This window comes from Pseudorasbora parva, chromosome 21 (assembly GCF_024679245.1).
Source record: "Pseudorasbora parva isolate DD20220531a chromosome 21, ASM2467924v1, whole genome shotgun sequence".
NCBI lineage: Eukaryota > Metazoa > Chordata > Actinopteri > Cypriniformes > Gobionidae > Pseudorasbora > Pseudorasbora parva.
Window position 1 is genome coordinate 26582599 of NC_090192.1, and position 25709 is coordinate 26608307.

The 25709-nt window shown below is 39.1% G+C and overlaps 1 protein-coding gene across 1 annotated transcript in view; it reads left to right on the top strand.

Moving 5' to 3' along the window:
* Positions 1-22384, top strand: part of spata20 (spermatogenesis associated 20) — a 50814-nt gene extending 28430 nt beyond the window's left edge. Inside the window, exon 16 of the mRNA XM_067429279.1 lies at positions 21445-22384. Within this exon, the coding sequence (XP_067285380.1) occupies positions 21445-21615 (171 nt within the window). The 3' untranslated portion in view covers positions 21616-22384. The remainder of the gene's footprint in view (positions 1-21444) is intronic.
* Positions 22385-25709: the final 3325 nt, after the last annotated feature.

The following is a 25709-nucleotide window of genomic DNA, read 5'->3' on the forward strand; positions in this document are numbered from 1 at the left end:
GACTGAAAAACTGAAAAAACTGTTTAACCGACGCCTGTTTAACCGACGCTATTTTGGGTGGGTTTCTCCCATCCCCATACAACACAACTTCTCTGTCTTTCACTGCTCTTACAAGAACATCAGTCTCCTCGGCTGTGAACCGCTCCTGGCGTGTGCCTGGTAAATACGCCACAATAATAGCAATCCATAATGGAACTTGCACACCTGCTTTTAAAGGGAATGTTGGATGGTTCTGATTGGTTTATTCACGTTACGCCCAAACCACACCTATGAATAATGAAGCTACTTCAGACCAACCCATTTTAGATTTGCGCCAGGCGCAAGAGCCATTTTACCCAGCCGGGAAAATAGCAACAGCACCGAGACCCGCCCACAAAGTTACTTGCGCTTCGCGCTTTGACACTTGCGTTTCAGATCGTTAAAATAGGGCCCTAAATGTAACACAAAACACTACATAACTGATAAAAAAAATGAGAAGAAACAAAAATGTCCTTTTACTGTAAATGTTTTACTTCAAAAACAAATTTAACAGGATTTTTACGGTAGAAGTAGATATGATGTGATGTTAACATTTATCATTCTAGTAAGGTAGCTTACAGTTAACCAAGTAAAAGGTGTTTACTTTAGCATTTTTCAGTATATTTCTGTTAAAATAATTTTTTTACAGTGAAGCTTTATTTTGATGTTGGGAAATGTGTCTAAAATGCTAAGAAGCTAAATGAAAGTGAATAGACGTAAAATAGATTAATTTGAATTAACACTTACTGACTTAAAATTGTACGTTTTTTTCATAATGCAGTGGCCCTTCGCTGTATGTAAATATTTTTCCTCGTACATGACACATTCATTGGTTTACACAGAATGCTGTGTGCGCCGGAGCATAGTCATGCTAATGAGTTCACTAAAGTAATCTCCAGCAAAAGGTCAAGTTGTCAGATTTTTAACCTATGCATGCTGACACACAGACTGCCAGGCAAAGGGCCGGGACAATGCCAGCACGCCACGTTTTGAATTTCAGAATAATTAGTAAAATAGTTAAGAGTTTTTTGTAGATGTTAGCCTTAGGCTAGGCTTTGTGGGGATTTTTTTTTTCTTTCGCTAAAGGTCATAACTCAGGATAGCATTTGCACTCTTTCTGCCCTTTTCCCCAGTGCTTCTCCGAATGCTCTCTTCTCTTGCACGATGACAGAAAGAACAAACACACACATGCTCAGCGCACCTGGCCTTACAGGTTTTAAGTGTGAAATACCAATAGCAAGCACAACAGAAGACACACTGAGGTCTAACCTTTTGCCATTTATTACAGCAGTCTAACATCTTTAATGTATGTGAAAACCCCTAGAGAGGTAACCCTACCGTTCCTTAAGGCTGAAATAATGTGTTTGTTTTTAAGCGGAATGGATGAGAGTGGTTGTGAATGGAAAATAGGCCGGGGCCTTCCCGTTTCTGTCTGTTTCTGTTGTTACAGTAGGTGTCTCTGTAGGATGGTGTTGGGAGGACTGCTTACGATGTTAGCATGTGACCTTACACTCCATCAGTGAACTCTGTATGTCACATCTTGTGTCAAAGGCTGAGTTTGATCTCCTCATGGTGCATCATTTATTAACATTGTTCCTCCCTGGTAGGGCAGAGGCTTTGGCCCATTCATCGTCTTTCTCATTATACCTACACTTATGTATTCTTAATGATTCTGACTCTGTGAGTGAGGAATATAAGGTCATGTTGCATTCATTCATTATGCTGGTTCAATGACCTAGAGGTTTGTTTTTGTTTGTATTTTATTTGAAGATTTAATTTAAAGATTTATTCACTTTAATATCCCTCTTATTGTGCATGTTTTTGGTTTTCATAATCTTTTCATTAGAATTTAATAACTTTTTTCGCTTCATTCTCTGCTGACATAACCAAATCTGCATAGGCTGGGAATATAATATTAGCAGTAAAAGAGTATTATTATTAAACCTATTCAGTATAATCAAGATCGATAAAGTCCTGTTCTGATTGGCTTCCAATCATATATTCTCTCAGAAATATTCATGCTGCAATTACAAAAATATTTGCGATATGCATATTGTTCAAGGTTGTTTCATGTCTTGTGTTTTATTTTTAGTAGACTATTTGATTTTAGAAATGTAATGTGTAATATTTGGCTAGTTTAGTTATCATTGAGATATTGGAGTGTGTGCCCCATGATGTTACGTGTGAAACTCCATCTCTTATTTGCTCATGTGTCATACCAACTGTGGGGCACAAAAGGCCATTCTGTTCAATATAATGATACTAAATTGAGAATCCGGGCAGTTAGACTCCAAAATTAGAAAAAAAAGTATCCATTTCTCGTTTCCCTAAACCTAACTGAAAGATTATGTGATCTATAGGAAATAATGACTTACATTTCAGCCTGTTTGTCACACACAGCTATACTGGGTTAACCCAGCCCGATCTGTCGGCGATTTGATTTCGCCCTGCAGCTCAAGCTGGAAACCTGTACATATTTCTATCCTGCTTCTTTTTACAATTTGCACGGACCAATCACTGACCGGCTTATCCACCTGGCACGCTTTTGGCGGGTTTAACACAATGACGGATAGAGAAGCGATGGACCATTGGTCTGATTGGTTGAAGGACTATCCAGTTGAGTACATAGCTATTTGAACTATGACCATTGATCACTCTCTTGTGCAGTAGAAAATACAGAGCAGACTCCCCAGACCAATGTTCAATCTTAAAACATTGAGCTTGGTCTGATGATAGCCAGACAAACGCACAGCTATTGTATAATTTTAAAACTCTTACTCTCATTATATTGACAAAAGTGGCCAAGGTATTCTTTACCTCATGTTCAACTGAAGAAAGTTATGTGGATTTGGAACAAAATGATTGTAAGTTATGACAGTATTTTCATTTTTGGGAGAATTGTCCCTATATCTGTTATAGATCTATTATTCCGTGATTAATTAAGTCTCATAGAATTTAAGTGAACTTCTGGATAGGTGATTTGCTTTGGCCAACTGAGTTAATGGAGTCTCACTCATTCGTTCTAAGAGCATTTGAACAAATCCATCATAATGACATACACTAGGAAAGTACATCACTGGGGGCCTCTGAGAGCTCCCTGTCTTTTACTATACTTTCAGATGCTGTTTCTGGATACAATCTCACTTGTCATTTGGGTGCGAGAGCATCTGCAAAGTGCATCAAATGTACAGTCTCTGGAAACACAGCAGCCCGGTCCCTTTTTCATTTTCAATTTAAATTCAATCGTATGTGCTCATGTGTTCAATTCACATGTTAAACAGGGCTCATATATCGCTTGGATTTGATATGGAGAGAAGAACTTGGCCCCGTATCCTAGGCACAGCAAGACGACAACCAGCAGAGGCTGCAAGTAATGAGTTAGTGTTAGTGTAGCCAGTTAGAAGAAAAAAACTGCACAGAATTTCATCTGGTCAGGGAGTGATAAAGGAACAGCTCTCTCTCTTTTTCACACACACTCACACACACTTCTTATTGCCTGGCTGTGACTAAGCCTCAGATGTACCCTGGTCTGAATTGTTTGTTTAATTGACTTGGACATGATCGAAAGATCGCCTGCATCAGGCCGTTGATTGCAAAGACGGAAGGGCGTTGTGAAAAATAGATGACTCTGCTATTGAGTTGAACCTGCAGTCAAATCATCAGCCCTGCCTTAAATCCCTCGACGTATCACTATTCTTAGACAAATTAATAAACTACTGCTTTACCGTGTCATATTGTGGTAAGAGACCAGCTATGGTTCAAGATGGTTTATTGCTGGTTGTTGCTGGTTTTATACCCAACAAAAATAGGGTTTTCGCAGCAAATGCCACTTTTCACAATAACAGTTGTTTTTCTAAGTCTTAAAGGGATCCCCTGGTGTTGAGACTTGTATGGCTTAATATAACATAAATGATGTCTCTTACTGAATTATGTAGTAGAAAACCCATGAAAGATCTACGTTATTTAAAAAATCGATTTTATATTTGGACCATGGGCGGCGCCATTTTGTTTGTGTTCTAGGTTGATGACGTAGAGTGGTTGAACTCCTCAATCAGCTGGCGTTACCCGTAGCTATTTTTACCACAACGCAACTCGAAAATTGTTTCAGAGTTAAACAAAACCAATGAATTGCTTTGTAATTGTACTTAAAACACACTCAAACATACATGTGCAAACAAACTCACCTACACAAACAGATCGGCGGGCGGGCACACACACCTGAGAGACTGCTCTGTCTCAATCGAGATGTTGGGCTGCTCAGTCTCCATGACAGGGGCTGAATCCGAAATCGACCCCCTATACCCTGAAATAGGGCATTATTTGAAGGGACGGCCATTTGTAGTGTTGTCCGACATCCTAGTGGACATGTTCGAGTGCAGTCACGTGCACATGTTCTAAGTCTGTCAGGTGTGTGTGCCCGGCCGCCGATCTGTTTGTGACTTGTGTAGGTGAGTTTGTTTGCACATGTATGTTTGAGTGTGTTTTAAGTACAATTACAAAGCAATTCATTGGTTTTGTTTAACTCTGAAACAATTTTCGAGTTGCGTTGGGGTAAAAATAGCTACGGGTAACGCCAGCTGATTGAGGAGTTCAACCACTCTACGTCATCAACCTAGAACACAAACAAAATGGCGCTGCCCATGGTCCAAATATAAAATCGATTTTTTAAAATAACGTGGATCTTTCATGGGTTTTCTACTACATAATTCAGTAAGAGACATCATTTATGTCATATTAAGCCACACAAGTCTCAACACCAGGGGATCCCTTTAAGAACATTGTATTAATCTAACGGACCATTTGTGCAGCGAAAAGTTCTTCATGGAACTGTAGAAGTTAATAAAGAACCTTTATTTTTAAGAGTGTTCATTTGCATGTGCATTTGTATTGAGCAACAGTGGGATTTTGTGTAGTTGAACTACAATCAAATATTAGCCTTTTGCATCATAATAATTTGTTACATTTATATAGCGCTTTGCTCTGCACTCAAATCGCTTTACATGGAAGGGGGGATCTCTTCAACCCCCACCAATGTGCAGCATCCACCTAGATGATGTGTTGGCAGCCATATTGAGCCAGAACGTCCACCTCACACCAGCTTATAGGTGGAGAGGAGACAGAGTGATGAAGCCAATCATATGTGGGGATTGTGTGGAAGCCATGATGATAGTAAAGTCACCTTTATTTAAATTGTGCTTTTTACAGTACAGGTTGTTTCAAAGCAGAGTTACAGTGATAATAATGCAACACAGTTTATTTCGGCTGTACAGCAGATCTAGAGGCAATTAGTGTCATAGTCCCGCTTAAGTAAGTTCAGTGATGAGGCAGATCAATAATATTGTTGAATATTTAATGTCCCCAACTAAGCAAGCTAAAAGCCAAAAGCAACAAAAGGCGACAGTGGCAGGGAACCAAAACTCCATCAGGTGTCAGATGGAGAAAAAACCTTGAGAGAAACCAGGCTCAGATGAAGGGGCAGTTGTCCGCTGGCCAACGAACAAACAGTGCATGATTATGATTCAGGCAGCATTACAGAACATTCAGAATATTTATCCAGTTCCATCTGGTTGAAGATTGGAGTCATCAAGCCAGAGATTCGTTTGTTGAGGATCAGTGCCACGGGGGAGAGTCTAGTTGACACAATCTGTGCTGACAGGTATGTGTTGTGGTCGTGTCTAGATGCAGGTCCAACATCTAATCTGGATATATCCAGCTGACTACATCATGCATTGTGGTTGTGTTAAGGTGCAGGTCCACCTTCTGATCTGGATACGGCCCAGATCCAGCTGACTACATCATGCGTTGTGGTTGTGTTAAGGTGCAGGTCCACCTTCTGATCTGGATAAGGCCCAGATCCAGCTGACTACATCATGCGTTGTGGTTGTGTTAAGGTGCAGGTCCACCTTCTGATCTGGATAAGGCCCAGATCCAGCTGACTACATCATGCGTTGTGGTTGTGTTAAGGTGCAGGTCCACCTTCTGATCTGGATACGGCCCAGATCCAGCTGACTACATCATGCGTTGTGGTTGTGTTAAGGTGCAGGTCCACCTTCTGGTCTGGATACGGCCCAGATCCAGCTGACTACATCATGCGTTGTGGTTGTGTTAAGGTGCAGGTCCACCTTCTGATCTGGATACGGCCCAGATCCAGCTGACTACATCATGCATTGTGGTTGTGTTAAGGTGCAGGTCCACCTTCTGATCTGGATACAGCCCAGATCCAGCTGACTACATCATGCGTTGTGGTTGTGTTAAGGTGCAGGTCCACCTTCTGGTCTGGATACGGCCCAGATCCAGCTGACTACATCATGCGTTGTGGTTGTATTAAGGTGCAGGTTCACCTTCTGATCTGGATACGGCCCAGATCCAGCTGACTTCATCATGCGTTGTGGTTGTATTAAGGTGCAGGTTCACCTTCTGATCTGGATACGGCCCAGATCCAGCTGACTTCATCATGCGTTGTGGTTGTGTTAAGGTGCAGGTTCACCTTCTGATCTGGATACGGCCCAGATCCAGCTGACTTCATCATGCGTTGTGGTTGTATTAAGGTGCAGGTTCACCTTCTGATCTGTACACGGCCCGGATCCGACTGACTATATAATGCGTCGTGGTCGCATCTAGGCACAGGTCCACCATTTGATCTGGCTAGGATCAATACAATGCTAGGAAGGCTGTTCCAAAGTTTAGGTGCTAAATAGGAAAAATCAACCTGTAGTTGATTTTGATATTCTAGGTATTATCAACTGCCCAGAATTTCGAGACCGCAATAGACGTGGTGGATTATAATACCACTATAAAGAGCTCGCTCAACGCTCTAAATAATGCTGGGTTATTTTTTAACCCAAAATGCTGGGTTAAGACTGTTGGGTAATTTTTGTTGGTTTATTTGATCACATTTTAAACACCATTAGGTAGTTTAAAATTTCCAGTCATTGGGTTAAACCTGCTGGGTCGCAATGAGTGGTTGATTCTACCCAGCGCTTGGTTGTTTCACATGCTTCCTGCCTTGATTCGTTTAAATTCGCTCCCAAACTGTCATTTTGAAAGGACAATGCAAAAGGCAAAGCCACTGGTTGCAATGTTTTAAGATAAGTTCATATATTTTCATTAATAATCATTTTAATTAGCATAATTATAGTTTTTTTTTCTTCGCAGCAACAATTCTTAAGCTTACATGATGTTAAGACGACAAAAGTTTTACCTCAGAATCCGATGCAATGTACTGACTCGTGTTAGTTTAGGTAGGCATGTGAGACGATAGATTAATACAGTTTGTGATTACACAGAACCATGATCCCCTTACGAAAATTAAACATGGTTGTATGTAGGGATGTCACAAGTACCGGTAACGTTACTTCCGTTACTTCGGTACCAAAGTTACATACTGAAATGTTAAAAATGTGACGATAGTATCTAAGTTATATAGCATTGACTCACAAGCAGACTATATTCGGTCCCGCAGCTGCGTTCAGTCGCGTCACGCAGGGGTCCAGACTGTAGCCGAAAATACGAGTGTCTGTGTATATGTACTATTTAAATATTACTCTTCCATGTTTTGCGTCTCTGTGTGAATGACGGGGACGCGTGTCATATTACACAGACTCAAGTCACGGCAACCCGTCAAAATAAAAGTTAGATTTAAACGTGAATAAATTGACAGAATATATTAGGTTTGTAGTTGTAATACACATTTGTGTATTGTACCATTTGTCAAGCAATAATAATGATTGTTTTAACAGTCTAAACATGCATTCTTCATTTGTTCTTTCATGATTGTCTAGTTTTACAGTAGGCTAATGCACAGGAGATTTTTTTAAGAACAACCCAGCAAGAATAACTTAGAATAGCAAATCCATTAATGGTAAAAAATTGACAACATTTTGGGTTTTCTTAACAGCCCTTGGGTTAAAATGCCACTGGGTTAATTTAACCCAGCATGTGTTCTGTCCAATATTTACCCAGCGCAGGGTTGCCATTTGTTTTTTTTTAACCCAGCCATTTTTAGAGTGAAGTACTTGGGAGCTAAACCATTTAGGGATGGCAAGGCAAGTTTATTTGTATAGCACATTTAATACCCAATGGCACTTCAAAGTGCTTTACATATAAATTTATAGTGATAACATATGCATGAGAAATAAGAATTCCATGTGTAAGAATTAAAAATAAAAACAAGGGTAATTAAAACTGTTGTAAAGAGAATTTCTGAAATAAAAATAAGCAACAACTAAATAAATCGACAGAATGATCCATCCAATTACATTTAGTGCTTTGCACGTATTTGGCAAGATTTTAATTGATATGATGTTTAATAGGAGGCCAATGCAGTGTTGACAGAACCGGGCTAATATGGTCATACTGGAGCTGGAGTTTGTTTATTAAGCAAGCAGGGCAACCACTCAGTAGATCATTACAATAATATAGCCTTGAAGTCATGAACGCATGAACTAACTGTTCAGCATTTTTCATAGAGCATATGTTGTAATTTAGATATATTTTAAAGATGGAATAATGGGCACACAGAGGCAAGTGGGCAGATTTAACCTGGATGCTAGAGTTAATTCCTACTCTTTTTTTTCGTAGGATGTCCTGGGATTTATTAATGAGCACAGAAAATCAGGACCTCTGTTTAATTTCTCATCTGATGGATGGTGAATTTTTTTTTGTTTTTTTGACAGTATAGTATCCCCATCACTATACTGAGAGGACCCAGACAGACTACGGGGTGCACACCCACTACTGGCCTCACTAACACCTCATTTAACAGCATGATAATAAGAAGAAATATTTGAGTACCATATCAACATTTAAATTGTGAGATGAAGCTACATTTTCTCTCTCTCTTTTCCTAATCTGTTTTTTCATTTGTAACAAAAGAGACACGTAATTAGAGAGGGATAAATTGATCTCACCTACAGAGTCAGGACATGAATTAAATGTAATGAGAGCCATCATCTTAAGTCACTGAATCAGCCAGAACCCAGCGCTTTGTCTCCATGGCTTGGGTATTCTTTATAAACAAAGGAAAACAGTGCTTGCTCTCACTCATTATAGTCATATATATCCTGGAAATTGGAAAGATCATGCATCAGTGTTCCTCAAATATACACACACACATCCATACATATTACTTCCAAATATTAAAGGCACGATCTGTTTTCCGTGTGAAAAATGTGAAATTGAATCTGAGGCCTGGAGACTGTGGAGTTGATGAGATTTCCTGCTCGTACATTGCGAGAGCGTTTAGAGCGCCGTTGCGCTCCGCTTTCCTCTTTAACCCAAGACTGTCTGTGTGACACTGGCTCACCTTGCATGTTTGTGTAGATATAGCTGTGATAGAGTTAACCTGAATTCACCAAGGGTTATCAAAACAGCATTATCGTTTAAAGGTGCACTGTCTGGGTTGCAGTATCTGCAGTAAGAGGCTGTCTTTTGTGTACACTTGTAAGTACCCCTATCTGTCTATCTATCTATCTATCTTCAAGAGTTTAATCAAAATTTAAATAGCCTTCTTTTTTTCTGTTCTTAGTGCACAACTCTGATATTTAAAATGGTGGACGCTAGTCTATGTAAACTGATTTGGGTTATGATGTGCAGCCCTGCAGTGATCTGAGAGACGCAACTAATTCTCTGTTCGTGACCTGAGACCTGACTAAATGCTTCACTGAGTTAGACAAAATGAATTATACCCGTTCCACTGTAAGTATTCGGTATCCCCTGATCGCCTCTCGCTGTGCCTTCAGTGCGATAATGGAGTGTTCAACATCATTGAGCATTTGGTGCGAAGTATATTAAAGGTTTATGAACACAGACATAGAGAGAGAGAGGCTTGAGAGTGTGTTGGAAGGACTGGAGCGAAAATGCATTTTTCACGATACATTAGCCAACCAGACTAGAAAATCTTTTTTTAATTTAAATCCAATTATTGTATCATCTGTTTCTTTATTTTGAAGCGCAGGGTTTAATTGTGGGGAATTCACTGTACGGTATAAGAATCTCGTGCTTTTGCAGTCTCATCTGTTCTCACTTATTTAATTCAGAATTGCTAGAGGACTCTTGAATTCAACACTCTTCGAAATCAATTAATCCCACCCGCTGCGATCTGTAGGCATGATTAAAATTGTGGGAATAAATTTATCCATACTTTAATTAGGCTAAAATCTGTGTTGATTATAAAGGTGGCACGGTACGAGTGCGAATCCTCGTGGGGCTTGTTACAGTAGAATACGAGGCATTAGTAAAGCTACTCCATATCCCTGATGATGGCAACCAGCTGCTCACTACAGTCATATGGTTTCCTTGTGCTCAGAGAAAATCTGTTCTGAGATCAATTTAGTCCATTCAAATACATAAGCATATATTAACGCTGTCCAGGTGGACTGTTGCCCAACAAAGAAAACGTTTGTTCGTTTCAAAGTTCATTTAATTATAACTATAATCCAGGGATGTGGTTTTCATACAATCATTTCTTTAAGCACAGAGGAGACTGGAACCTTTTAAGTTCTAATATTTCTAGTGTTCATCGGAGATGGGATTTCTGCAGTACAGTAGAGCATGGCCTTTTGGACCGAGAAGAGTTCTCGACTTCGTCTGATTACTGAGACAAATGGTCCTGAATCCCTAACAAGGCCGCTGAGACATGACAACAGCCAGAAAGGTCCCGAGGCAGCCTTGTGAGAACGAATGAGTACAAAGCAAAGGTTTAAAAAGGCCATAGAAACTCAGAAACAACACAATGGTGGATTACAGTAGATCTCAGAAAACTTGCGTTGTAGAAGCGGTTAAAAGCACATTGTTTTAAAACAGGCATTCTTCCTAAGCATTGACGAGAGCAACTTCACATTTTCAAAAAGAGATTGAGAGTGGGGTTTCTCTTTGCCTTGTCTTTATAATCATAATTAATGTCAAATAATCTCCTGTCTCATATTCCCAAAGTCAGGTCACACATCATCATCATCACTCATGTCTAATGGACAATCTAACTGTGCATCTTCTTCTTCAGGGGAGATGCTAAAATACACCCACGCATGCTCTCAATACTGGCAGTTATGTCTGTCACACAGATTCTTTGTTTAGAAACAATTCCTGAATGTAATGTGTTTAGATTGAAATGTCTCTTTTATTTAAAAGGTTGATTAAACTACTACTCAGAGTGTGCCATGTAAAGTGGTCTCAATTTCAGGATTGCTCCTCAGTCTGACAATTGTTATATATTTTATATCGTTTTTATTAAATACTTGACGATTTGAGTAGGATTTATCACCTCAGTGGGGTATTTGTTTTGGTGATTTCACCAAATGTACGATTGACCAACAAGACGAGCACACCAAAACTGCATTCATTGGCCTAATGTACTAAGACACAATTTGAGAAAAGCACAAAGAACTAAATAAAAATACAAAATGTCCAGAAATGAGAGAGGGAGGGGGAGATGTGAGGGAGGATTTTTCAGCCGGGACTTTTTACTGCGCCGAGTCGAAGTACTCTCAGAAGTGCTATTCTGCCATACATTATAGTTCTCCCTTAGCCTAGAAATCTAGACGCACCCTAGCGGCAGCAAATTTAATCTGCCCGCAAGTGTCGTCTAGGAACTCTCAATACACGTCTGAGCTGTATTCCTCAGAATCTGGACGGGCCAATCACATTGTGTATAGAGTCAGCGGGCGGGGGCCATAATGACGACGGCCGAGTTGCGTTTCCGTGCTTCTAGTAAACACAGAAACTGGCGAACGGCGGCGGTCTTTCGAATCAGCTCTGACCGCGACTCTGGAAGGCTTGGAGTTCAGCTTTTCTCTGAGAAAAGAACAAAGAACGGCACTGAAGTCATTCTTAAAAAGGGAAGATGTGTTCGGAGTTTAGCCGACCGGATACGGTGAATGTTTAATCTGTCAGCGAGCTCTGCTTCACCTTCGTTGCTCTGGTTGGTTGTAGCGCTATCCTATCGCATGCAGAGGGAGTTTGAAAGACAACCGTTTATCCCGCCCCTCAGATTGAGCTGTCAATGGTGATGATGTGGGTCTGGCTTGTCAGGCTAGTTCTCCCTTTTAATCAGCTTAGAAATCCCCATGTTTTATTTTATGTCATCATACTTAATGATCTCTGTTTGGCACTTAATAAATGAACTGGGATTAGTGGGCTAAGCTAAATGCTATCAGATCGTCACCGCGCGTCAGAGCGATTAAGTGCACGCACTCAGACGAGAGGGGTATGTATCAACTCGTTTTAGTTAAGGGAATAACATAGTTTAATATGAAAAAGCGGTGAAGTATCCCTTTAATTCCTTTTTTTTGTTTTGCGCCGTTATATTTTGCCTTTATTCCATGCTGCTGTCTTTAAAAACATTTTTTGTGTGGAACTACTTTACGCATGTGCAAAGACGGAAGGCTGTAGTTAGTACGGGATTTAAGTTAAATAAAAATATAAACATTGCACTTAGCCAAATCAATTCCTCTGGAACAAATAATAGATTAATTATACCAAAGATTGCCTGTTTGATATACACAGAATGATAAACAAATGAAATTAAAGGTTGATTTCAAAATCTCATCGGACATTATGACTATTTGCAAATAACAGGCTGTGTAATTACAGGCTCAGCATTTCAGCAGCTGTCATGTGTCAGTAGCTCTCTGCATTTAACATACTCTCGCACAAGACAACATCAGCCTATAAAATAACCTTAGATGTGGCCGACCATGAGATAGATGGCACCTGAAGGGATGAGAAGTTGATGTGTCTGCACTCAGATTAAACAAGGTCTTTGTCTGTGTTAATCAGCGTCATGACGAAAATGCTTCTACTTTAGTCTGTCTCAAATGTCAGAACATTTGTTTCTAGGAATGTTTTGAGATGCTCTGAAGCAGATAAAGGGAGTGGAAATAATTGAAATCAAATATATTACAATACCATTAGTTTACTCTTCCTCTAAAAGTAGAGAGGAAAATCACTTTTTGTATATCGTTTTCCAAATCAAACCTTTTTACTGAAAGTGCTTGATAATATCCACCTCATACTGAAGAGAATTGTATAATATTATTGCCCAACATGTAAGATACTTCCATTTCCTTTCATTTTCCACAACTTAGTTGAGAACTTAAAGATTTGATTACCTGAACTCACCCCGGAAAAGACTTTTAGCCTAAGACTACAGTCAGACAATTAAAACACCTTGCAAGTCTTTCATCCTCGTTATGAGAGTATTTCCGCAGGTACTCCACCCCATGGGAAATTGTCACTTTAGAGTTTCTTTGCCACCGGATGAATCCCTGACAAGCTTTAATGAGCAACCCAAGAGAGAACTGAGTGCTTAATAGGAAATGGGCTTCAGATGGACAAGCTAATGTTCTTCATTTTCAGCTAGCTTAGGCTTTTAAAAAAGAAAAGGGACAAAAAAGATGCAGTCTGATTTATGCTTGCTGTATTGGCCATTTGGGATCTAGATGCATTTTGAGTCAGGGTAAAGAGGTGCTTTGACCATCTTGTGAAGTTGATCTTGATGTATGCGTAGACCCGACCTATGCATCAGCCTCTCAGGAATAGTCAACCCTTAACATCATTAAGTGTTCCAGAGGATCACGAGCACTCAGACCTGAGGAGCTGAGTCTGCAGAGGACATGTGCTAGATCAGATGAAATAGAAAAGAAGAAAATGTTCTCAGCTTAGGTGCTTGCCCTTTTCACATTTTTGCAGTTGTGGGCATGCTGGAAATCCCTGTCGCATTGCTTTTTGATCTGTTTAGTGTAACTTTGCTGATTGTGGCTGTAAGTCGGAGGAGTCTTCTTGTCCCCACTTTTAAAGATTTTTCTGGTTTTGTAATCCTGTCCATCAGTGTTTTGTCACAGCCTGTCAATCAAAAGGGGTGGGAAAATTGTGACATACTGTGTGAAGAAAATCTCTTTTGTGTTGAATTTAGTTAACGTGGCACTACTGCACAACAGTAAAAAAAAATAATTGCGATCAGTCTTCGACCCTATGAATCACCTGTAGTGGCAGGTCCGCAGTTTCCCCTACACAAAACATTATGTGTAATGTGTATTTCTAATAAGAAACACGTTCTCAGATTTCAATTCTGTCCATTTGTCCACAAAATTCTAATGATAAATGCTATTTTGACTTGTATAAATCAGTGTGGAGCGACAGATCACTGCGCCTCAGTTTAAGCGGCAGCAAGGAGAGTCTTTTCATCCACTTTAATAAGTTATAGCATAAAAAACATGCTTGAACATCAAAAGGTGTATTACAATATACAGGTGCTGGTAATATAATTAATATCATCAAAAAGTTTATTTATTTCACTAATTCCATCCAAAAAGTGAAACTTGTATATTATATTCATTCATTACACACAGACTGATATATTTCAAATGTATCGCCTGACCTTAAGCCCATAGAACATCTATGGGTTATTGTGAAGAGGAAGATGCGATATGCCAGACCCAACAATGCAGAAGAGCTGAAGGCCACTACCAGAGAAACCTGGGCTCTCATAACACCTGAGCAGTGCCAAAGACTGATCGACTCCATGCCATACCGCATTGCTTACCACAAATTCAGGAAAAAGGAGCCCCAACTAAGTATTGAGTGCTGTACATGCTCATACTTTTCATGTTTATACTTTTCAAGATTTCTAAAAATCCTTTCTTTGTATAGATGTCAGTTATAATCAACAAAGTTTTTTTTTTTTTTTTACCAGTTTTTTTTTTTTTTTTTAATTAAAAGTAAGACATCCCAAGTAAATAGGGTAAAACATAACTAATATATATAACTATATTTCCCCAGTTAATTGATTACATAAAACATTGCATTGTATTACAAGTTTTCTGAAATCTTTTAAATCTTTTTACCTATGCAAATGAGACATTATGTAATTAAATATGCACTAATTTACATACATTTCGAGAAACAGAAATCTGAACATATTTAGTCAAAATGTGAAAAACTCCCATTGAGGTTTTATCATTAAGGGCCAGCTTTACTAATCAGGGCAAATTAGCATGCGAGCGCAATCCCATAAAAGCGCCGATAGGAGTAGAAAGTTTAGCGTGTGATCTTCTGATGACGCACAAATTACAGAACACAGACGCAACCAGATAATTTTGGTTGAATCTTAATTTTCATAATGACAAACGCAATCCACCAAGAGCAGCACAAATTAGCGTCTGGTTTAAGACATGCTCTTTTGGGCGGTAAATAATGGTGCAAATACCAGTAAATTGACTAGCGCAAACCTTAGTAAATCAGCTTGTGTGTGATTAATTTTAACGCTCCTCACATCAATTTTGGGTCTGAAAGGAAAACTGCAAATGCATATGGAATAAGGTCAGCCACAAAAATAACTTTCTACACCTTTTCCGCACAAATTTTTCACTGCTTGTCTTTAGTAAATCCCGACAGTAGTTTTTTAATGCCAAAAGAGGGTGTGTGTTGGTGAAAGCTGTTAGAAAATCTGGCCCTTAATCTGTCACAGAACCATTGACAGTACCTTGCACTGCACACATACTTTATTCTGTACTGTGGCCTTTACCTTTGAGGGGTATAGACGAAGATGCCAGAATCAATGAGGTCATGATGCTCCATTCCTCTCCAACCAGGAAACAAACTTACGGCAGATAATTAAATGACTAATGGCTGTGTGCTCCACTTGTGCGCGCTGACAGCCTCAAGCTCTCCAGAGAGGCTCCATCCTGCCAGGAGTAGAAGCTGATGAAATTCCCCAGACTAATCAACCGTTTGAGTGTTTGTGCCTGATTTTGTGTGTGTTTAGGTGAGAGTAGGTAGGAGCTGACAGTCTTGGAAGAAGGATATCAGTGCATGGTAGCTGGGATGGAATCATGGCTTAGCTCCTGGGAATTTGTGAATCAGAAAACAGAGCAGTAGGAGATGGATTCACGAATTTGGGTTTGTAGCAAAAGCACAAAACACAGAAGCTGAGATGTAATCCAGACAACACCAGCAGAGCCAGCAGAGGCCAAAACACTACCGGACTAATCCAAAGGACGTGAGACTGGGCTAAAATAGGGGCTCAGACAAGAGGTCAGGTAACAAGATAAATAACAATGTTCACAATTGCTGTCATAGTTCATGCAATACATCAAAATAGTACTGCATCAGAGTATATAATATATACAGTAGTAGTAGACTGGGTTAACCTAGCCCGATATTTATATCCTGCTTCTGTTACAAATTTGCGGGGACTAATCACAAACCAGCTTATCCAGCTGGCGCACTATTGGCGGGTTTAACACAATGATAGATAGAGAAGTGATGGATCATTGGGCTAAATGTTTGAAGGGCTGTCCAATTTAGTACAGAGTCATTTGAACTATGCCCGTTGATCATGCTCTTGTCGTCTGATTGGTTGAAGGACTATCCAATTTCATACAGAGTCATTTGAACTATGCCCATTGATCACGCTCTTGTTGTCTGATTGGTTGAAGGACTATCCAATTTCATACTGAGTCATTTGAACTATGCCCGTTGATCACGCTCTTGGGGTCTGATTGGTTGAAGGACTATCCAATTTCATACAGAGTTATATGACTATGCCCATTGATCACGCCTCTTGTGCAGTAGAAAATATCGAGCAGACTCCCCAGATCAACGTTCAGTCTTAAAGGGCTTGGTCTGGTGATAGCCAGCCAGACAACAGAAGCAGTTGATAGAAATGAAGAAAAAGTGTAGAACACACTGCATGACTTTTAAAATCGGAACACAAACATGTGCCAGGCAGGGAGACGCATGACAAATGAAAACAATATGTGTTCTAAACGTGTTTCAAAATATCAAACATAGAGGTAATCACAGTTTGAAGCTAAGTCTTCCCATTATAGACGCGATTTTGTGTGAAAATGGTCATCTTTCGCCAGCTTGCATCGACTTGTCCAGGCTGCAAATTGGGCCAAAAATCTATACAATAGTAGTGTATTCCAGCCAATTCCAGTGTAGATCCAATCAAATCCTGATGGACAAAATCAAATCCCGTCCTATATTTTTTCTTGTCCGAGAAGCCATTTCACGTGGATATCACAATAGAGAATAATTGACAGTTGCAATTTCCATTTCATGCAGACTTTAAGTTGGAAATCCAACCTCAAGCACCATTCCCATGCTATTTTTATTGGAAAGGGTGGACTTATCTGGAGTTGTCTGGAACGTAGCATGATGTAAAACCACTTCCTAAATTTTAATAGTGCAATCTCTGTAGAGAGTGCTGCAGCAATAATACGATTTTGTAGGCCAAACCAGAAATTGGCATCAGCCCGGTTCCCTCAACAAAAAGCCAATGTGATTTTTCCATTGGCTTTTGGGTCATTGTAGAAAATAAGCTCTGTGACCAAAAAAAAGTTAGATTCTTACACGTATTGCTCATCATGATAATCTTCACAAATAAAGAGAACTTTTATGAATTTTAAAGCCTAAATGCAATCACCAGAGAAGTAAAAAGATAAAAATGTAGGCTATAAATGAACTACACCCTAGTCGCATGACTTCAATGTCACCACCACTGAGCTTTAAACAACTCTTTCAGTTTTTATTTTGAAATAATAATAATAATTTTCCCTGAAAGTTTGAGTTAGAATAGTTTGCAAGAGCATGATTATGAACACAACAAGGATGAAAAAGTGTTTAGATGAGATTACCTGTTCACCATGATGACTTTTAAAGTCCCTGATAACCTGTAGAGTCCTATTTACTCACTTGTTAGCGACTGTCAAAAGTTAAAAAAGAAAAGATGTCTAAAGTCACAGGGGTATTACTGATGTATTTAATGTGACACTATAAAACATGAAAATATCCACACACCTTATTTCAGGCATTCAACCAAAAACCCACTCAAAAAAACGATTGACTTCAGGACGTTGGCACTGTATAGAATGTTATTTATTAGACCTCTTTTAGCTGTATTTTATTCCTCCATGGTGCATTGAGAAGCAATGACAGCATTTTTAGTATCTCGTAAAAATATGTACGTTTTTGAGTTTAATGACGTAAAATTATATTCTGAGACTTTATTCTTGAAATATTGCCTCTTTAATCTTGTAATTCTGCTATTCTATTCCTGACTTTATTCGTGTAAAAGTTCTATTATGAGACAATAATTGTCTATAATGTCTCAAAACATGATGGGCCCTATCATACAACTGGCATGACAAGTGTTTTTTGATAGTTTCAGCCCGATGCAGTTATCATTTTCACTTCCAGCTCTACGTTGTTTAAATAGCAAATGCATCCGTGTACATCTGTTCGCACATGGGCTGGTCGGAAAATGAGGTGCGTTCCGGCGCATTGCTATGTTGAGGCACTGAAAATGGCTGCACCATTGATCAACAAAGCAGTATTTTTTATGTCATTTAAAGGGTGCATTAGTAATATGTTCATATAGGCGGTACAGGGGTTAAAATAAATTGTTGCATCAATGCATTGGGATGTGCATAGGCAATATTCCATCGATTCAGTAATAGACCGTAATCGATCGTAGCCTTCTGACATTTCTCTGAGGTCTTTTGCACTTGGCGGAAGGATTCGAAACACAAAAGTGAGTAATAAAAAATGCACCCACTATTTTAACATTTACAGTGTGTGAGTGCGAGTGTGTGTCTGTGTGTGCTTGCGAGTGTGTGCTTGCGAGTATGTGTGTGTGTTTGCAAGCATGTGCGCGTTAACTTAAGTACACTATTGACAGTTTTCTGTTCATTTAGTAGCCTATTTATTCGTTTGTATTAGTTCTAAATGCTCCTGTCGCCTGCTGTGTTTAGACTTAAGTTGTGTTTGTGCTGCTTCGGACATGACTATAACATCCGACAAACAAATGATAGTTGGGCTTGCACGTCCGCATGTAAGGAAGTGGAGGAGGTGGTGAAAGTGATGTATAGGCCGTAAAGCAGTCGAATTTTGTAGTTTTGTAGTCGAAGTTTAAAAGTACGATTAAAAACTATACAGACCCCATCATGCTATAGCAGACGTGTCATTCAACCTATTGTAAGTCGATTTATCTTTACAAGAGTCTTGAAAATATATTATGATGGTTGAAACGTTACCTAGTGCTGATTTAAGAGACTAGGTACAACCCTTTTGGATCATTTAACTGGCAAAATGGGTTTAGACACACGCTTAGTCCACCTGTGCCATGCACTTCAGACCATGCCCTTAGATTTTTAAAATAGGGCCCTTTGACTTTATTCTCTCAATCTTATTTTTTATTTTAATGTGGCACTAAACTGCAAGAAAGTCCAGCCTTTGCTTAACCCCGGGCTCCATGCATCTTTTCAGTCTATGTTGTGTCTGCTTGTCATTTTTTATATGTTGCCTCAGTGGACTGTCACAGTTCTTTGAGTCAGTCTGAAGACAACCCGCGTGAGGTCACGACAAATATGACAGAAAGCCTTGCCATCCTGCTAGCGGGAAAGTAATGATGCGGAATTGTCTCGGCCCCTGAGATGCAATAAAGGCAAGATCCTCGCAAACAGACAGTAACAATATATTGTGCTTAGAAGTCCAGGGACAGGTTTCGCAGAGTTGAGTTGTTAACCATGCCTGTCAAAAATCACACCGAGTGTGTCAAGACCAGAAAGCAGAGAGAATGGTCTGGCTCTTGGTAGAACTGAAATATCCTCCAAAAAGCTGGGTCTACTCTGAGACTCGAGAGCTGTCCTAAGATTTAACCTCTGTCACATTCACAAGTCCTTTCCTGTGCCCTCCTCTTGGGTTTCACTGAGCGTTTGGCTTGGCAGTAAAAGCGTCCCGCTGAAGAAAAGTGGATTTACTCTTTCATCCTTTTCCCTTCGGTACCTCTTGGCCACTGGGCAGCTCAGCCTCTTGCTTTTCTCTCTCTGCTGTCTGCCATCCTGCTGTGGTATTGTTCGGTGAAAGGTTTATTCTTCCCTGCTATAGGAGGAAGAATCCAGTGTAGCTGCCACAGTGTCCTCCCCTGCTGCTGTGCCAGTCAGCCCCCCTGACTGGACATGGCCCTGATTGAGTTATTTCAGACTTTCCCCCCTCTGAGAGAGGTGAAGGAGCGGGAGGGGTGTGATGCTACAGTCTGCATGGATCGATAGAATTTAATTATTAAGACACTTTATTGCACATAGCTTTTTAGTTCAAATTTAAAAGAATCAAAGGTTTTGAAAATGCTTTTTTTAATATATAATCTTTTGATTTAACATAAAAAAATTAAAGTATCAGTATCAAAGTTGCTGTCCAAATATATTTGTAGCATCTTGGATTAAAGATATTTGGTCAATCAAATCCTAAAGTAAGATTTACTTAAATCCATCACATCCATATCTAGGTTTGATGAAGGTTCTGTTCCTATTCCTGTTGTGATAATTATGCCTTTTCTCATAATATTCATTGTTTCCCCTTCTCTAAATAGTTCTTTATACTTTATTCACACACCTGTTTTGTTTTAATTGTATGACAATATTCTTGTAAAATTATAACTGTATTCTTAAAACATTGCAACTTAATTCTAAGACTAAACAATACTAGCAAAGTTTATTCTTAGCATTGATATTTTTCCTATCAGAATATTTTTTATATATTACTTTATTCACACGCCTTTAGTCTCCTAATTTCATTACTTTACTCTTATATAACATTATAAAACATTACAACTTCAATCTCAGAAAATCTTGACTTTATTTTCAGAACATTACTAGCAAACTTAATTTTTCTCTCTTTAACTTTATGTTAAATAACATTTTGACTGTATTTTTATTACTTACACACAAACATTATCTTTTTTCCCTCTCAAAATATTTCTTTATACTTTATTCACACTTTTATTCTCCTAGTTTTATTCTTGAAACATTATGACTTTCAAAACATTAAACATTTATTCTTGTAACATTACGACTTTTTAAATTTGCAGATCGTTACAAACATTATGGTTTCGTTGTCTGGGTTTCTGAGTTTATTAAGTGGTCACCGGCTGCAATACACAGGGGTGTAAAATTGTGTTAGTAGCTGAAAGGGTATGAAATATATCTTATATGCTGATGAGCTGAAGGTGTAAATGTGACCAGAGACAGGTCAAGGTCATCTCGTCCCATAGTAGATGCCTGACTCGGGGTTGTTGTAACACCCAAGGAAATTAAGAGGCCAGCTATAAACAAAGATCGTAGAAATGAACCATTGATGGGGCTGTCACTATAATCACCCTGCCCTGTACTTTATTACTAGCCAAGAAAGCATATGGAGCCCTTTGAGTCATACATTTTACATTAGAGGTAAAGTATATGACTCTCCCATCATCCCACCTTACTGACATCACAATCACCATTCTCACTCTCTCTCTCTCTCTCTCTCTCTCTCTCTCTCTCTCTCTCTCTCTCTCTCTCTCTCTCTCTCTCTCTCTCTCTCTCTCTCTCTCTCTCTCTCTCTCTCTCTGTCTCTCTCTCTCCCCCCCCCCCCTCTCTTCCTCTGTTTCAGGTCATGATGTTGGCAGATGGTAACACAGAGGGTTTCCTTTATCAGCGGCTGCCTATTCTCTCCACACTGGTTCCGCGGGACGGCACAGCCACTGCCTACGTGTGTGAGAACTTCGCCTGTTCCCTCCCAGTCACCTGCCCTCAGGAGCTGAGGAGACAGCTGCTGGAGTGAGAGCTGCCCTCACACCACGCAAACATCACCGTGGGATCTTTCCATAGTCGGACCGCTAGATATCTTAGATTATTACACCAGTAGCAAATACAGCCATCAAAAAGCAGTCATGAATGAAATGCACTGTAAGGCATTATACAGTGGCAGGGCAAACCTCTAGGGGATGCCCGAGTCGATGTTCCGCCTCATTCTAGACCTATCGTACAAGACAGTAGTCTTGAGGGATGGAAATACAATAACGTTGTAATGTGAGGAGGAACGCTGAGACTAAACCTTTCATAGGTTTGTCTCGTGGGCTCAGTTGATCTGTGACAACCTGCATTCTAAATGATCAAGCATGTTTCTTTGCAACCTTTCTATGCAGTGCAGCTGATCAGCCCTGGATAAGCAACATGCTGCTGAACACACTAGATTTAGAGTGGAATGAGACATACAGTGTATGTATGCTAGAGCTCAGACTCTAGTGGAATATAATAAATACTCACTGAGTAACCTTTTGTGATGTGGTTCATTTGTGCGTCCCTTTAACATGCTGCTCAAACTTCCGGTCTCACTCCGGATATGACAGGCATCATAAAATTGGAAACCATTGTTTTCTATAAATTTACTCATACCATTGCCATCTTTCGATGCCCAGGCCATCCTTAAAAATATTCTTGTTTGCCGTAACCCTACTGACCCTGTCAATTTAGGACCGACTCTAAACTTCTTTTGTTTTTGCTTTTAGTCCAACAGACTTGCCGGTTGTAAATTTGTGTTAAATTATGCACACACAAAAAATAATTCATACCTACGTATTTACCATCACCAAAATTGTACCTTTTTTGTTTACTGTTTACTGCATCCCGATTTTGGAGGATGTGCAAAATTCTCACACATCATAGTTTTTCTTTTAAAGGAGTAGTTCACTTCAGAATTAAAATGTCCTGATAATTTACTCACCCCGTCGTCATCCAAGATGTTCATGTCTTTCTTTCTTCAGTCGAAAAAAAAATTAAGGTTTTTGATAAAAACACTCCAGGCTTTTTCTCCATATAGTGGACTTCAATGGGGTACAATGGTTTGAAGGTCCAAATTGCAGTTTCAAAGCAGCTTCGAAGGGCTCTACACAATCCCAGCAGAGGAATAAGGGTCTTATCTAATAAAACTTCTTCTCTTTGTGTCTTTCAAATTCAAAATCGTCCAACATCGTTGCTTTACCTTTTTTTGTGAAGAATGTTTGACTTAGTCTTTGGGCATTGTAAACACTTGATCAGTACTTTCACATACATCACGTGTGAACTTTACAACGTAAAGAGTAATGCATCGCAGATCAGAGCAAGAAGAGCATTTGTGGCTAAAAAGTATTTATATTTTTATATTTTTTAGAAAATGACCAATCGTTTCTTTAGATAAGACCCTTATTCCTCTGCTGGGATCGCATAGAGCTCTTTGAAGATGCATTGAAACTGCAATTTGGAGCTTCAAACTATTTAGGTCCACTATATGGAGAAAAATCCTGGAATGTTTTCTTCAAAAAACCTTTATTTCTTTTCCGACTGAAGAGAGAAAGACATGAAAGTCATCTTGAATGTCATCGGGGGTAAATTATCAGGAAATTTGAATTCTGAAGTGAACTACTCCTTCAACTTGATCCAAACAAAACATTCCACAATTGTTTGAAAAAGTTTAGGGTCAGTAAGTTTTTTTTTTAATTTTCAAAAAATACAGTAAAATATTCCACAGTAATGTTGTGAAATATTATTACAATTTTAAATAGTTATTTTTTATTTTAATATATTTTAAAATGTAATTTTTTGCTGTGATTGCAAAGCTGAATTTTCCGCAAACATTACTCCAGTCTTAAGTGTCACATGATCCTTCTAAAATCATTCTAATATGCTGATTTGCTACTCAAGTAACATGTCCTTTTATTATGAATGTTAAAAAATGGTTGTGCTGCTAAATCACTTTGTGGAAACTGATGCATTTAGAGCAGCATTTATTTGAATTTTTTTTTTTTTTTTTTGTAATGTCAAATTCTGTCACTTTGATCAGCTTAATGCTGCAACCTTGTTTAATAAAAGTATGGCAGTGATTTGTACTGGAGACTCGGACTCGGTCTCGAGACCATATTTTAATGGTCTCGGTCTCATCATGGACTCGTGTCCATTTGGACTCGGAATTGACTCATACTCGAACATGTTAGTACTCAGACTTATTTCCGAGTCCACTCGAGTCCTGTTCAAAATATTAATGATTATTACTCAATGGTAATATTTCTAGGTAATTGATGTTTGACACTTCCAATGATGTGTGGTTTTCTTAAGCGCAACTGCACGCGACTCAGGGGCGTAGTTTATGGGGGGGATGTAACCAAATCCCATTCAAATTCCTCAGTTACAACCCCCCTAATATTTCAACATGAAAATCACAATAGATCAAAATCAAAATATTTTTATATTTATATTTAGAGAATGAGGTATGAGAATATTGTGTAATAGCTAAGTACACATAGCTAGCTAATCCATTGCAATATAACTATCAGTATAACACCAAAGCAGCCTGTTTTGCTATTTCATTTTTCAATAGTGTCTGTAATTGTCAATGACAAAAGTATTCACTTCGGTTTTTGTTTTCTTCCTAAATTAATCTGACTTTTGAACGAATTGGATGATTGAACGATTTAAGTGGCTCACTCATTTAAACAGTGAATCGCTGCCGCCTACTGGCGGTTTCAATACTTCATTTCTTTCTTTTTATAATCTCTACTATGTTAGAATTTTATGAATGTTTATACACAAATTTCAAAACGTTATGAGGTGTATAATCTCTTAAAATGTTTATATAATAAATTCGAGGTAAATATACCAGCAGGTTAGAAAAGTCAGCAGAGGGAGAGGAGGAGCAGGTGATCAGGTAAAAAAAAAACAGCAGCTTTGTAAAGTTAGGCTAGATAGATAGATAGATAGATAGATAGATAGATAGATAGATAGATAGATAGATAGATAGATAGATAGATAGATAGATAGATAGATAGATAGATAGATAGATAGATAGATAGATAGATAGATAGATAGATAGATAGATAGATAGATAGATAGATAGATAGAAATCTTGGCGCAATAAATATATATATATATATATATATATATATATATATATATATATATATATATATATATATATATATATTCCTCATTAGTGCCTGCGCGGATCGAATGAGGAATCTATGTAAATATATCTTTGATTGCACCTGCTCTCTCTGGTTTTGGTCTCGACTCGGACTCCACCCTTATTGAACTCGGTCTCGACTCGGACTCGACCCTCTCTGAACTCAGACTCAACTCGGACTCGACCCTCTCTGAACTCGGTCTCGACTCGGACTCGACCCTCTCTGAACTCAGACTCAACTCGGACTCGACCCTCTCTGAACTTGGACTCGACTCGGACTCGAATGAGCTGGTCTCGACTACAACACTGAGGTATGGTTCCCTTTTCAAACTTATTGACCCCATTGTTGACTTTTGATGTGTAGTGTATAAAATGCAAGCTACAATATACACGTGCAAAAAAAATTCTTGTTTCATTTTTTTGATGGGTAATATGCACTTAACATGTTTTCTAGCCTAGAAATCTGGACGCACCCTAGCGGCAGCAAATATAATCTGTCGCGAGTATCGTCTAGCAACTCTCAATACACGTCTGAGCTGTAAACGCCAAACTCTGGTAAGGCCAATCACATCGTGCATAGGGTCTGTGGGCGGGGCTTAACATAATGACAGCAGAGTTGCGCTTGCGTGCTACTAGTAAACACAGAAGCTGGGGGGTTGGTTGTAGCGCTATCCTATTGTGTGCAGAGGGAGTTTGAAAGACAACCGTTTATCCCGCCCCTCGGATTGAGCCCTGTCAATTGTGAGTTTCCAGACCAAACATCTTGATGTGGGTCTGGCTTGTCAGGCTGTATGTTTTCATGATTACGAAGAAATAAACTGTAAAGTAAATCCATAATTTCTAATCTGGCAAAAAAATAGTACAAAAAAGATTCCCATAAAAAGATTCCATTGGTGTCCAAGGAGGATAGGTCTCTTCGGGTTGATTTTATCTTGCATGAC